Below are 15,013 nucleotides of genomic sequence, written 5' to 3' on the forward strand. Positions count from 1 at the left end.
TTGTTGTTGGGTAATATGTAAAGACTCCTGCACTTAATAACAATTAAATAAATAACCATGTATAAATATAAGCACAAAAATATTTCGCTTTGAAAGAAATTAATACTTTTATTCAGCAAGGATATATATATATATATATACTGTATGTGTATATATATATATATATATATATATATATATATATATATATATATATATATATATATTAGAGGTGGGCATAGATTAATTTTTTAATGTCTCTGTCTCTGCAGATGAGTGTGTGACCTGGCTCGCCTCTGCCCTCCTTATGCTACTCTCCAGCGATGCTCCTGGTGAAAGATGACAGAGGATAAGAATCTTTTCATCCTTCATTGTCATAATTGACACCTAAACATAAAACCTAAAGTAACTGAACTTGTAAGTTAGGATGTTCGAGTTGCCTGAAGCAAAGCTGTACTTGTTTAATCACTTCCTCTTTTCTTTAAGTCACATCTTTCAAAAATAAAATAAGCTTGGTATAGTGATAAGGGATTTTTACATTGCATATTGTCTAGAAAGAGGGGTTAGACAACACTTCTAAAGGTCAAGACCTTATTTCCTCATCTGATAGTCCTCAACGGCTCTAGTTTGTGCTGGTAATAAGACCTTTTCCCACAGGACTTCAGAAAATGTTTCACGTACTCAAACATTCGTGGAAAGAAACTGTGCTTTATTAATAACTCCTCTTCACTGAGGTCTAATGAAAATTGCTTCTTTGCATTGAGCCCACAGTGTAGTTTGCATTAGCGAATGCTTTCATGCATTAACTGTTGGCACTGTGTGGAATCTCATTTACGCTTTGTTTCTCAATTTAGAAGGAAGATCTGTCTTCGCACACATGGCTGAAGTAAGTATTTTTAGCCTTTTGAATTTTCTCTCATTAATACACCTTTCAGTGAGGCTGTATCAAATACTGGCTACCAGGTTGAATACTGATGAGCCGAGAACTTTGAAGACGTCTCCAGAAATCCAGTGCGAGTCAGCTGTATTTTTGAATGTGCAGAGTTGAAGTGATTACATGACAGAGGATTACAAGCAGATGTATTTTGTTATTGTTATAAATAAAAAGCTGTTCCTTGTTTTTGTTGCTGAGATGTGTGATTGTTTGTGTAATAATAGAAAGAACTAAGCTGAGAAAAGGAACATGATGAGCTTCATGGCTTAAGTGGTCAATGAAGCTCAAAGTATGTGCAGGTGTTTCCTTTAAACACTAATAAATTGACTAGCATGGCAGTTTCACTTGGGTTACATCAGTTCTCAGCAGCCTAATATTAACTCCAATTTTAACAACTGCACCCAGGAAGAAACTATGTTTATTTATTGCAGTAAAGTAAATATAAATCATATTTGGAATGTAGTTAAACTGCCTCTGCTTTTTAATCACATAAAATGTATTTATCAACCGAGCACGTCATGTACGTATGGGTGCCTACAGACCAGACACCAAGTAGAAAAACAAAAACAAAAAAATGTATTTTAAAAAAAGAAAAAAGTTAAAATTAAATGAACTATTTAATAAAATAAAATAGATTTCAGTTTGGAGGTCTCCAAGATATATATATATATATATATATATATATATATATATGTTTTAGTTGTAAAATTACAAATTATTATTATTTTTTTAATTATTAACTTATTTGTTCCACAGCCATAAAATAAAATAAATAAAATAAAATAAATTAATTAATTTTAAATTAAATTAAATTAAATTAAATTAAATTAAATTAAATTAAATTAAATTAAATTAAATTAAATTAAATTAAATTAAACATTTCATTCAGATTTTCATTTCAATTTCAGTTTGAAATTTATTGGTGTGTTTTAGTTGTAAAATTATTGTTGCTCAGTAATTTTGCTCCTGCTCATCAAAAGAAATTGATTGTGCACGTGTGCCACTGAGGTATGAAAGATTGTCGTTGGATAGAGCAGTTATGGATAGGCTATATACTTTGTAACTTTCATAAGATATGTTAAATTGAAACTTTAACATTGTGGTAAACTGGTGGTACTAAATGAATGTGAACTTCAGCTTCCCTTTGTAGTGACATCACTTGAAACTGCAATGCTGTTGCTTTTATAAGGCAGCCCACTCAAGCACCCATTTACAATTATGAGATGATCTCAGGAAGTAAATAGAAAACGATTTTGACTTAGATTCTATAAGAATTGAGTTTAGAGTATAAGACTGTGCACATGGGAAAATGTAAGTACAATTTCCGAATATCAATACAATATTTAGATTTGCACATTTCACACATTATGTTGCAGTATGCAAATTTTAAGATATTTATTTACAAAATGCACTGCAAAAATCTGATGCATCATAAAAAAAATTTTTTAAATGCAGCACAAAAATGCAAAACTTACCACGGTCCTATTACATTATACAGATGGAAACCAATTGATCGTTGCTGTTGTTATCTGTTCTGATAAGTGGCATGATTAATTCATAACATAGTGTTTGCCTTTTCATAACCAGTAGAAATCAGGCTGATATTTGCGTGTTTTATTATTTGACAATATCAATTTCGTTTAGCTTCTTTCTTGTACAGGTGCATCCATTTTTTCATTACAATGCAGTGTGAAATGTAGCGGTTGCTATCAAGATGGGTGACAGATACATTAATACAGAGGCCTAGTCTTTGGCTATTTGACAGAAACTCTAAATGTTCCTTTTGGGGTCATCTTATCAAATATATTATATATACCTTGAAGTGTCAATGTGATACTGCAATATTATATATTTAAGCATATAATATTTTAGAACATTCCAGACTTGATAACGCTCTTCAATAGGTTTTTTATTTATTTTTTCTCATCGTTCATGAAAAAAGTTCCAGTACTTTCTAGATATACATTTAAATGGGATTAAATTAAATGAATTATGGTAAAGTTCTCTGACTGATGTAAAGATACTTACGCTGCTGCTTTTTTATTATTGTATTTTTCAAAGGAAGAAAAACAAGTTACTTAAATGTATACCAGTCACATTCAGAAAATGCCTCTCTATTTTGTGCTGACACCGAAGGTTAAAGTTTAAAAAGAAAGAAAGAAAAATTATTGGGTTTGAATCAGGGTTTTTATTGTTAACTAAAACTGAAACTAAAACCCATAAAAAAATTACAATACCTGAAATCAACTTAACTGAAATAAAACTTAACTTATTTATTAGAAATGTACAAAACAATTACTGTATTCACTAAAACTTTAAAATTAAAGTAAAATTAAAATCGAAAACAACTATAATTCTAAAAAAATAAGAAAAATATTATATATATATATATATAAATCTCAATGATACTTAAATAACATTAGGTGGACTAACTAACTAAATAAATATGGTTATTTTATCATAGCACATGCAGAACTGTGGAATCTTATCTATTAATGGCAGTTCAATTAAAAAAATTCAGAAATGGCTGTTCCTTCCACATCCCACATATCTTATGAAGTTAATGTGGATAGAAGTCAGCGGTGATGTTTGAGGTCATCACATGTATTGCCAATCAGTCCTGCTGATGGTTATTACTTCTGATAGACCTCTTGGGAAACTTGCGTACCATTTCAGAAACCAGGCATCCTGTGGAGTGGCTTAATCTTGATATGCAAAACCCTTCAATTACCCTCCTTCTGAAAGAAAAGACTTCACAGCTGCATAGCTTCCTCTTTTTCAGCTTTTTAATTCATGCTGTACTTGTATTGCACAACTGTAGATGTCTCTTTGCCCTCCTTGTTATATGTTTCCCCATTTACAGTCACTGTTCATCTGTGAATGTTGAAAAATAAAAATGCATAAATGACAAATCCTAAACAATGTCCACTCTATGAGAGAACAGTGCCTTACTGAAAGGAATTTTGATTGTTTGCACAATGAAAATGTAGTAGACATTGATCAAAGAAAAAAAACCTGACGGTTGTTTTGTTAAGGTTATGGAGAGTTACAGGTGGTTAGTTGCCAGCCAGTTCTAACAGAAACCAGTGTGTGTGGTGAATCTATGATGAATGGCACAGAACAGGTACACCACTGATTCATTATTTGGTGATAAAACATTGAAACTTTAGCCTTAAGAAGTAACAGTTGTGAGAGAATTGGGTGTGGAGAGTGTGAGAGACTTTTAAGCAAACAATGTTTAGCAAACAACTCAAGCGATATCAGATTTTCACATTAAAGGACCGTGTTGAAGTTTGTATGACTCACAAAATGATTGAATAATGAATCACATATCATGACTTGAGTGATTCACTTATAAGCTGACCAAATTTACTGGGGGTGCAGAAATAAAACCGCTGGAGATTCGTTCAGGATTTTAAAAATAAAATAAAATACTGTACTATTTTTATTTATCTTCATGGACATGCTGAAATGAGCTTAAAGTCATAGCAACTCTGTTTGAATGTCATTTTAATGGAGAGGAATCTGAAAATTCTGCAGGCTAACTGAATTAGTTACTTTGTGTGCTGTGAAAATAAATGGTAACAGTTTACAATAAAATTAAATTCAGTAACTTAATTTAGTGCATTAGGAGTCATGACCTAAGAATGCTTTTTTACCTATTAATAATGTTATTTTATAAACTATTGTTCATAATAGATTAATGCTATTAATTTAACATTAATTTAATTGAACATTTTAACTTGTAAATGTATTACTAAATATAGACATGAATGTTAACCAAACTCATAAAAGATTTAAAAAGTAAGAAAAAACTGTTCATGTTAGCTATTAAATTATTACAAACAAGTTGAACTTTATCGAATAGTGTAACTAGAAACATTAAGAAAGAAGAAATATAAAATTATATTTGAACACCATATTTTGATTTGTGATGAAAAATAACTTTCCCACATACCCTTGTGTAATGCATCACAACTGATAATACTTTATTTGCATATTGTGTCTATTTTTTGCTTTTTTTAAATGAAGTTTAGAAAATAAGACAAGCAGAAGAATTTGCTCAGAATCTACTACAACCATGTAACACCAACATATATGGTGCAGCATATGAGGACACGAGCAAGTGATATTTAATAAAAAATGATCATTAAACGTAGTAATATCTGACCAGCTGCTTTATTTGAATAGCTTAGGAAGTGGGATTTGTATAATTATATCTGCAAATAAGCTGATTTCAGTGTCACTCAGGCTCACTAGGTCAACACTATTCATTAATGGCTGAAATTGTTCAAGAAAGTAAGAGTTTGAGTGATTATTTTCTTGCAGTAGCTTTGTACTTCAGATTACATAATACAAAAAATGACGAAAGGTCCGGATAAAAGAAGTCTCTGTTGAGTGACTGAAACTTTCAACACTTTCAGACACACCTTGTTTAATTTGGCACCAGCAAAAAAATCAGTACGTTTCAAAGGAACTTTAAAGTGCATTAGAATCAATTTTTTATACACTTGTCATGAGGTGTACTCATATCTGCCGGGATTTTTTTATTTTTTTTTAACAGCACTGTCAGAGTCTTCTGCATCCAAGCCGTATCAGGGAGTTAGAGTCAAAGATCCAGTGAAGGAGCTGCTGCGGAGAAAAAGAGGAAATGCTGCCAGAACGACACCCCCCACCGCAGAAGGAACTAGAGCACACGTGTGTGAACACACATACTCAATAAGACACATGCTTCTGATTATAAAAACTCTCTCTTAACATTATCTCATTTGTTATTCATTCAAGTCCTAGCTTGTTTTTTTTTCTTGTTTTTTTCTTCATCATCTAATCCATTCAATGCACAATGGTGATATCCAAATATGAGGCTGAAAAAGATTACTTATGAAATAAAAGAGGACCTCGGGCATTAAACAAGGTTAATTGTTTGGTTGGTATCACTTAAGGCACCAAAGAAATGTTGCTCCAAACATGTAGGAGTTTCTTTCATCTGTGGAACACAAAAGAACATATTTTGAAGAATGATTAATGATCAAACAGTCTTGGTTCTTTCATTGTATGGGCAAAAAAAAAACACTGAGACATTTCTCAAAATATCTTTTTTTTTGCATTCTACAGATGAAATAAAGTGGCAAAGGTTTGGAATGACATGAAGGCGGGTTAATGATGACAGAATTTTCATTTTTGGGTGAATAAATCACTTTATTGCAATTGTAAATATGACAAATAATGGAGCCCAGGAGAAATAAAAACTCTCACACTGGTTATAAGATTTGCGAAATATTGCAAAATATTGCATGGACATGTTGAGATGAGCTCACTTTAAAAGTCTAGTAACACTGTTTAAATGTAATTTTAATGAAAGAGAAGGCTACAATTTCAGAATGAAATTATTGATTGGCTAACTCTAAGTTACCATGCAGGGAAAAAAATGTTAACACTTTACAAAATGAGACAAGCGAGAACAGTGTGTGTGTGTGTATGCTGAATCAATCAGTCATATTTTATTTATTTAGCCCTTTTCCCACCAAATTAATGCAGTTCAAAGTGTTTTACAGGCAAAACAAGCGACTGACACTAGGCTTAAAAAAAAAAAAAAAATGAGGTGAGATGCATGCGATGATGCGTATATACCAAGGGTTCCAATTGGTCCTTAAAATCCTTCAAAGTTTGTGAATCTAAAAAAAAAACTGTCAAGGCCCTAGAAAGTTTTTGAAAATAAACATACATAGAAACAGGTCCTTGCTTGATTTACGTTAGTTATTGTGCATTTACGTGTTTCCGGCATTAGACACTTTGTGTTGTAAATTGCCATGATCACACGCTCACAAAACTACTACAATGTTTCACAGACACGCCGTGACATTAAAGGATTAGTTCACTTTCAAATTAAAATAACCTGATCATTTACTCACCCCCCATGTCATCCAAGATGTTTACGTCTTTCTTCAGTCGATAAAGAAATTGCAGGATTATTCTCCTTATAGTGAACTTCAATGGCTACCAAATGGTTGAAGGTCAAATTTACAGTTTAAGTGCAGCTTCAAAACGAAATCAAGATGAAAAGGTCACACTTGACATAGGCAGAAGTACCGCCGAAGTCATTGTTTCTAATGTGGAGAAGGAGGACTGTTCAAAAGTTGTTGTATGTTCAATGACACATATTCCAATTTTTTGTAAACATCATTTGACTTAGTCTTTGCACGTTCGACTTGTAAACACTGAGACAGCACTTCCACCTGCGTCACGCATGACCTTGTATACAGTATATGATGTACCCAATATTCTTCTTCTTATGCAAAACAGAAATATGACAATAGAATAACAGATCACTCTCTTATGGCCAAAAAATAAATGCAAAAAAACTAAAAACTTTTTTTGAAAACTGTAACGATGTATCTTACAAGATAACACAATGTAACCCTGCTCTCACTTGAAATGTGTCCCTACATTAAGTCCTTGAATTTGAGGGTATTGGAACTGTAAAGTCCTTGAAAGGTCCTTGAATTTTGAAGTTAACCAAAGTGTGGGAACCCTGAATAACAGTAATACTGAAAAGTATGAAAGTGCTGCAAATGATGCTGTTGAATCTTTTAGACAGTGTTTGTTTTATTTGTAGTTCATTCTGTTCTGTGTGCAAGAGAAAATTGCACAAAAAGGCCTCTAACAATAGTTTGCTCTATTATTTTTCTATTTCTATTATTTTTATTATATAATAAAAAAACATGATAAGTGTACAGCGTTAAGCTAACTGAGACTTGTTACAGCACTTGCATATCATTGCTCTCTTGTTGATTTTGATTGCTTCCATTTTCCTCATTAAGCATATTTTTATATTCTTTTAATTTAACTTTAATGTAATGTTATTTATCTTGACATTTTTTAAATGTACCAGTATATACAGAAGTGAATGTTAAAAGATTAGTTATGAAAGAAATGAGGACCTTGGGTTTTAAACATGGCTGATTGTTTGGTGACTGTGTCACTTATGAAACAGTTCACCCCCCCCCCCCCCCAAAAAAAATGCTGTCTTTGTTTAATCACCCTCATGTCATTTCAGACCTGTAGGACTCAAAACATCTTCTTGTATGTTCCAAAGAAAAAAAGAAAAAAATTAAGTACAGTTTTGGATTGACATGAAGGTGAGTAAATGATGGCAGAACTTTCATTCTGGGTGAACTATCCCTTTAATTGTAGTTGTTAAAATGACAAACACAAGTCAGGTCAGTTCATGGCACTTACTAATAACTGGCTGAATAATGGAGCCCAGGAGGACTGAAAACTCTCAAATTGATTATTGGATGGCGAAGTATTGCAAAATACTGCATGGACAGGTTGAGATCAGCTCACTTTAAAAGTCTAGCAACACTGTTCAAATGTAATTTTAATGGAAGAAAAAGTTAAAATTCCACAATAAAATCCTGTTAACTGTTATCTGAAATTGATTATGTGATTGTGCAATATTGCAAAATCTATTTCAGCTTGAATTTTACTAGGAATTACTGAGTGCAGAAAGGCAAGCTCTCCAAACTCCAAGGGGATTTTGGTCTTATATAGTCCAGGTGTTTTTCATTGACAGTTAAACTATTCCCCCACACAGCCGGAGGGGTTGGGCAAAGAGCCTATGCAAATCCGCTTACGGATCTGCCAAGAGGCTTGCATACCAACCTTCTAATTATTCTTGACAACACATAAAAACATATACACACAAACACACACTCAACAGCCTCCTTCTCACATTGAAAGCACATAACGGGTCAAACTCTGTTTAATGCCTTTAGCAAACTGTAGAAAAGCATGAGATCTTATGAAGCATCTCTATGGCTCTTCTAATGCCATCCTGATTGTTTACAAATCCTCTTTAAGCTATTTTACAGAAGCTGATGACCCTTGACTTAGTAATTGCGTCCTAAGTGGCATTACATATTATGGCAATAAGTGAAACCACACATGAGAATTAGACCTGCTCTCTGTTACTTTAGTGCTAATTAGGTTATCTGTAAGCCAGCCCCTTCATGTGCTCTCTTCCATTTCAATCAACACCTCTCTCGGTTTGGAGATGTGTTTTTAAAACTGCCATTTGTTGGCTTGGGGGCCAAACACTGCAAACTACTTGATCCAAACGACTAGGTATTAAATAAAATTCCTGTCATCTGTTTAAGTGGAATTTAAGTGGAACGACTTGTCCTGACATGTTAATCATTTTACAAAGGTATTACATTGTGCTACAACTTAATTGTTTTGATCTGTTGTGTAAAAAGTAATGTATAGCAAGCTTGTCATTGTTATTGTTAAATAAACTGTGGTTAAGACAACTGGTTGTGTATTATCATGCCAGATGTTAAAAACAGTCCATTACAATGTAGAAATTGGCCTAGCAAAGAGACAAGCACTGCAGTAATATTATAACTTTCAACAGTCTAGTTAACTAAAATATATAGCTACAATGTAACCTTTATTTCTCTATTTTAAGTTGTCTATCATTTCTTTTTGTCTCTTACTTGTTGGTTGCTGTTTGGATGTATTCTTTTAAACTCCTGAGTTTCTTCTATGCAAATGTGCTCACCGTAAAAGAAACACTTACATTTTTAGCTTTGTGGAACCAAGACCATCTTTTCTAGACGATACTCACTGAGATCCCAGCCCTGACTGTATGAGGTTATATCCTTAATTGAATCCTGAGGATGGAATACTTTCAATATTTGTCTCTATAAAGCAACAAGAAAAATGTTAATGTTTAATAACAGATATGAAGTGTAAGCAGTGTACAAAATTGACCATTTCCAAGCTCCAAATGTAAACAGGAATTGTCACGTTTCATTCTTAACATCGATCTGAAAGAATGTCTGACCAATGCTAAGTAACATGAGCTTGTTTTCTGAAGATAACGTTATTTAATATGTGTATTCTTCTGTGGATAATTTACCATTCATCCAGTACACCTAATCCTAAGACTATTTTTCTTCCCCCCCATTACCTTTTTTTTCTTGTTTTAAGAAACTTTTTTCTACTCAAAATTTGTATACTTTTTCCCAGAAAACATGACATAGCTCTTTCCCCACTAGCATTTTTGAAAAACGTTGCAAGCCACCGCCAGCGTTTTTGATGATTTTCACTCAAATGTGATGGCCACTAGTATATTTTCCTGTATGAATATTTAGATATACAATACACCAAAATAATGATCAGAAGAATAATAATCTGTTTTATTCTAGTCTTTATCAATGCTTGAATATAGGTAGGTTCATTAAAATGTATAGTTTTGAGCAAAAATGATCATAAACTACATCTGGATAATATTTAGTAGGATTATCAATGCATAAATCCAGTAAATTGCTTCCATCAACACCTCCAAAGCTTGCACAGACATATACCACCGCCTGGATCAACATTTTACTCTTATTAACATTATGCAGTTTTCATTGATATCGTGTCATTTGTCATTTGCCATTTGCCAAAGATTGCATTATTTTTAATATGCATCTGTTTACATAAGAGATCGCTCATTTCTCCGTCCTGTCCATGTGTGGTTTTGTTCGGGAGGTTTTGTACTCATTTAGAAGATGTGTAATAGTGCCCCCGAGTGTATAACAGTAAAAACTCAAAAAGCCGTAAAAACTTGTCTTTGGCGGGGAAACGTTGTCTTCTAAAAGACGAGATAACTCGTCAATGGCGGGGAAAGAGTTTCAATATCTTAAATTATTTTGCTTCTTAAGTAAATGTATCTTGATTCAAGAATATTTCAAAAATGTAATTATGTTTTATTTGTACTTTTTCTAGTTGATGGTTCCCAACAACACTCTGCCCCCATACACACATGCTGGTAAGTAACATATGAACTTTCTTTTTTAATTGATTAATGCAACTCCTTTTAATGCCATTTTTTCCCTCTCTGAAAGCGTCTTCTAGCTTCGTAGAAGTCAACCAGAGCGCCCTTAATGATTCATTAGTGGATATCAGTGGGCTCTGCACAGGATGGATTGCCCAGACCACCAGCACATCTGCTCTTCAACCTCTGAGTCACTGGACTCCTCCTGACCAACACCACGACCCTGCCATCCCGTCCCACATGGATATGTACGTCCAGCCGATCTGTCCCAGTTACACTGTGGTGGGCCCTTCTCCTATGCTGAGGTTACACACACCTCTCTTCACCAACCTTGCGGTGAGCCACAGACTGATGCTTAGCCACTGCTATTATTTCATGTCTAAAGATGTTAACTAGTCCCATATCTGGTTCCCTATTAGACCATGAGCACTTCCAGCTCAGCCCTACCTCAGGTGGAGGCCCCGGACTCATCCTTCACGTACATCCCTTGGGCTCAGCCTTTATCCACTATCTCCAGCTCCGTTGTGCAGGCCCCCTCAATGCCAGCCCCCCAGCTCTTCCCAGTGCCTCTGACCCTGCCAATTCTCTCACCAGAACCTGAGCCTCAGCAGATGGAGACACCCCCGGCCCCCGAGGGCACTCTGGCCCTTGAGAAACTGCTGGAAGAAGATGAGGGCCAAAAAGAACCCTACATCTGCAGCTCCTCACTGTTTTCAGAAGATATTTAAGATATTCGCATTAGCACTCTTTTTGTGCAGCTTCTTAATATGTAGGATTTGCTAAGGTGATACAGATATTGAGCGTTTAGTACAGCATTTTGGCAGCTCTTATTAAAAATGTAATTTAGAAGAAATAACAAATTCTAGAAACTACTGTAAAAGGGATACATTCTGGTTCCATGAAGAACCTTTAAGAAACTCCATGGATCATTTCCATTGCAAAACGTTCTTTAGATTTATAAAATGTTCTTTACAAAATAATAAGTAAATAAAATTAAATAAATACATGTATCTTAAATGAATGGTTCTTTTTGGGGAACCAAAAAAAATGGTTCTTCTATGCAATCGCTGCAGCCCTTTTGGAACTTTATTTTTAAGTTCAGTCTATTCAAGTCAAATTTATTTAATTACAGAAAATAAATTATGCTGCAAAGCAGCTCTAACAAAACAATATTGGAATTATTCGGCTCCAGTCAGTTCAGTGTTGATTCAGTTCAGTTCAAAAACGGTGTTCATCAATTATGAAGCAAGTTAAAATAAAATAAAAAATTAATTAATTAATAAAAAAAAAAAAATTTCACGTCAGATCAGTGTTGGTACAATTCAGTTCAATAACTGTGTTGCAAAAGTCATCAAAACAAATTCTATTCTGCTATAAAGCATCTCTTTAGAGGACAGTGGTGTCATTATTCAGCTCAAATATATTTAAGTTTTATTCTCATCCAATAGTGACAGTGCTGTCAAATCGATAATATCAATGAATAATGAGAGCATATATTAATGTCAGTTTTAACTGGATTGTGTAGCTGCAATTAAAAAAAAAGAATAATATCTGCAGGATCCCATAGTCTGTTTACATTTGTTAAAATGCTAACATTTACAGAGTGCTCTTCCTTCTTTACAGTTCATTAAAATGTCAGTTAGAATTGGAAAGCCAGAAGTATTCTGAAAGTTGGAGAAATCCCCAGTGGATGTTATCATTTTATCTTCCCATGTCCTTAACCTGCAGGCTTAGTTGTCTCTCAAGTTAACACCTTTCTAATGAGATGTTTGAATAAGGGTCTACTCTGCACACGCTCCACCATCAAATCTGCTTCTTTAGAACTTCTGTACATGACGTAGCCTATAAAGGGTATGACAATAAAGCGAATGTGCATTTGCAAGAATTTTTAGTGTGTGTGATTTTGTTTGTGATGGTGGGGCTGTGTATGTGTGTGAGAATGTGACTGTTTTTCAATTGCTTCCATGTGGTTTTCACTGAGATGTTTGTGTTGCCAACAATCATGCTTCACTAATTCAACACAGAGTCAGCAAAGATGATAAGTCAGGATCTAAGCCCAACACTATCCGCCCACTAACATAATAACTAAGGGATGGCTTACTATATACAAATTCCCCAATTTGAACATTCCATTTACATAAAATCAATTATTGTCTCAATCTGTGAACAAGAGAGAGAGAGAGAGAGAGAAAATCGATTCATGTATAATGATGGATAACCCACTAAAATGAATGCTTCCCACGAGGTGCAGTTTTGTAAAGGCTGCATATAGTCTACTAAAACAGGAAATATAAAACAGCTTTAAACACTGAAAGTAAGCAATAAATAAAATAAATATAAACCCAGTAAAATACAGTCTCTCCATCAATTATTGTTCTCCTGTGTCTCATAACTGATCATGAAGCATCTCATTTTAATATGGGCACCTTTAAATCACATTGGATCACAGTGAAAGATTTTCAGTGATTCAAGTTTTTGGTCCCCTCCTCATAGTGGCTTCAGAAGATTTGAAATGCAGCTTGTCTTTCAGTGTATGAAAAAGAGATGCAAACATACTACCTAACAGACGAAAGAAATACCTGTTTGGAACAACACAAGGGTGAGTAAATTAGCATTTTTGAGTACACTATTGATTTTACACATGTGCTCGTGAGCTCTTTATTTTTATTTGCATTCAAATTTATGCATTCCCTGAGATTTAATCCACAACCTTGGTGTTGCTACTACTACTGGTTATAATTATTGTTTTAATGCTAGCAAGTCATAATTTACACAAGCTTGGTCATAGTTCAAATGTTTAAAGCACATGAAATCTAGCAGCAAGACAGAAGATTCTGCTGTCATGACCCTCAGAGGTGAATGGGTGTTTTCAAACCTTAAAGACTACTAAGAATGAGTGAAACCAAGACACTGACATCTGCATTAATTTGTCTTGTTTCTCTTTTTTTGAGTGTATATTACCTTTGTGCACAAATTTTTGCACATGACTACTCAGGACACACTGTGCTGCCAAGATGCCTCTGCATACCTTTAAGGTGCCGCTGAATCTGCCTAACAGGATCCAAAGGCAAGTCTGCACAAACGTTAAGAGATGGAAGAAGGTACAGTACAAGGTGTGACTTTTGAGGAGAAGCAGGGAAAGTGTGTGCGGGAGACGGACAATATTTTGCACTTAGGCAGGCAGGATGAAAAGGAGGGAAACATCTAAATACCTGCTTAAATTGCTCCAATTACAGTCCATGCAGAAGTGTTCATTGAAGACTAACCTAGATTTACTGTTTATTGCAAGCACTTTCAAAACCGCCATAGGGACAAAAATATGCCGTGATCATTGTTATGGGGCAGAAAACGGTTCGTATTTCTTTGTTGATTACTTGATAATTCTTTGGCAAACATTAACGTTAGATTTGACTATCTTCATGTGCCAATTCATTAACAATTTCCAGACACAATCGTCATAGGTGAGCTGGGATCCCAGTGATACAGAATCATGCCTGAAAAACAAAGACATTTCCAAACTCCTCTTATCAAATGGCAGTTAGACAGTGCCAAGATCTCACACTCTTACTAGCTCCTTGGGAAAACTGCAGAAAACCCAACTTTCTGGTTTTAAAGACAGATTGATGATTTCGACAGTCAAAGAGCCGTGAGAAACTTCCAAGACTGCCAGGAAAACTGCAATTTAAGAAAAACATGGTAATTTGAACCATTTGTATGTTAGGTTTCTTAAGGTCTCTGCAAGTATTAAAATATATTTATCCATCCATACTGCAAACTGTTTGTCCTATGTAGGGTCATAAGGAATTGTATTATTTATATCATGTTAATACATATTAGATTTCCATCTGTATAGTGGACAAATCTAATTGGACATTTCTAGATGGCTAATATTGTCTGTTTTAAAATCGATTTATTTATTTATTTTTATTAAATAGTGAAAATTCATGTTTGTAACTATTTCAAAGATCTTCACCCTCCTGTGATTATCACAGGTGTTGGATCACAGATCACATGATATCTTTCAACACTGACCGCGCCATAGACATTAGGTGCTGCAATTTATTCTCCCTTTAAAAATTCATCATTTAGACTGCTGGATTAAATGGATGGGATCAAATACTACAGCAAAGATCAAAACCTATATACAAGAGGAATGAAGTGGTAAATAAACACAAACAAGTCTAGACCAAGCCATGCTTGCAAAGAGTCTATGAGAAAAATTTAACACCAACTATTGAGAAATGTATTAGGAGAAAGCTGAGAGGGGCATGATA

At 34.2% G+C, this 15,013-nt stretch overlaps 1 protein-coding gene across 2 annotated transcripts; it reads left to right on the forward strand.

The window, feature by feature from the left end:
• The first annotated feature begins 773 nt into the window (after positions 1-773).
• LOC132122833 (POU domain class 2-associating factor 1-like) lies at positions 774-11,749 on the forward strand. Of its 2 annotated transcripts, none has more exons than XM_059533302.1 (5): positions 774-865; positions 5,478-5,611; positions 10,691-10,733; positions 10,810-11,075; positions 11,159-11,749. In XM_059533302.1, the coding sequence occupies exons 3-5, from the start codon at positions 10,694-10,696 to the stop codon at positions 11,465-11,467; spliced, it is 615 nt and encodes a 204-aa protein (XP_059389285.1). In that variant the 5' UTR covers positions 774-865; positions 5,478-5,611; positions 10,691-10,693; the 3' UTR covers positions 11,468-11,749. The 2 variants fall into 2 exon arrangements, with proteins under 2 accessions (XP_059389285.1, XP_059389283.1); XM_059533300.1 differs by lacking the exon at positions 774-865 and adding an exon at positions 2,125-2,224.
• Positions 11,750-15,013: the final 3,264 nt, after the last annotated feature.

The sequence above is a fragment of the Carassius carassius genome, chromosome 41, assembly GCF_963082965.1.
Source record: "Carassius carassius chromosome 41, fCarCar2.1, whole genome shotgun sequence".
Taxonomy (NCBI): Eukaryota; Metazoa; Chordata; class Actinopteri; order Cypriniformes; family Cyprinidae; genus Carassius; species Carassius carassius.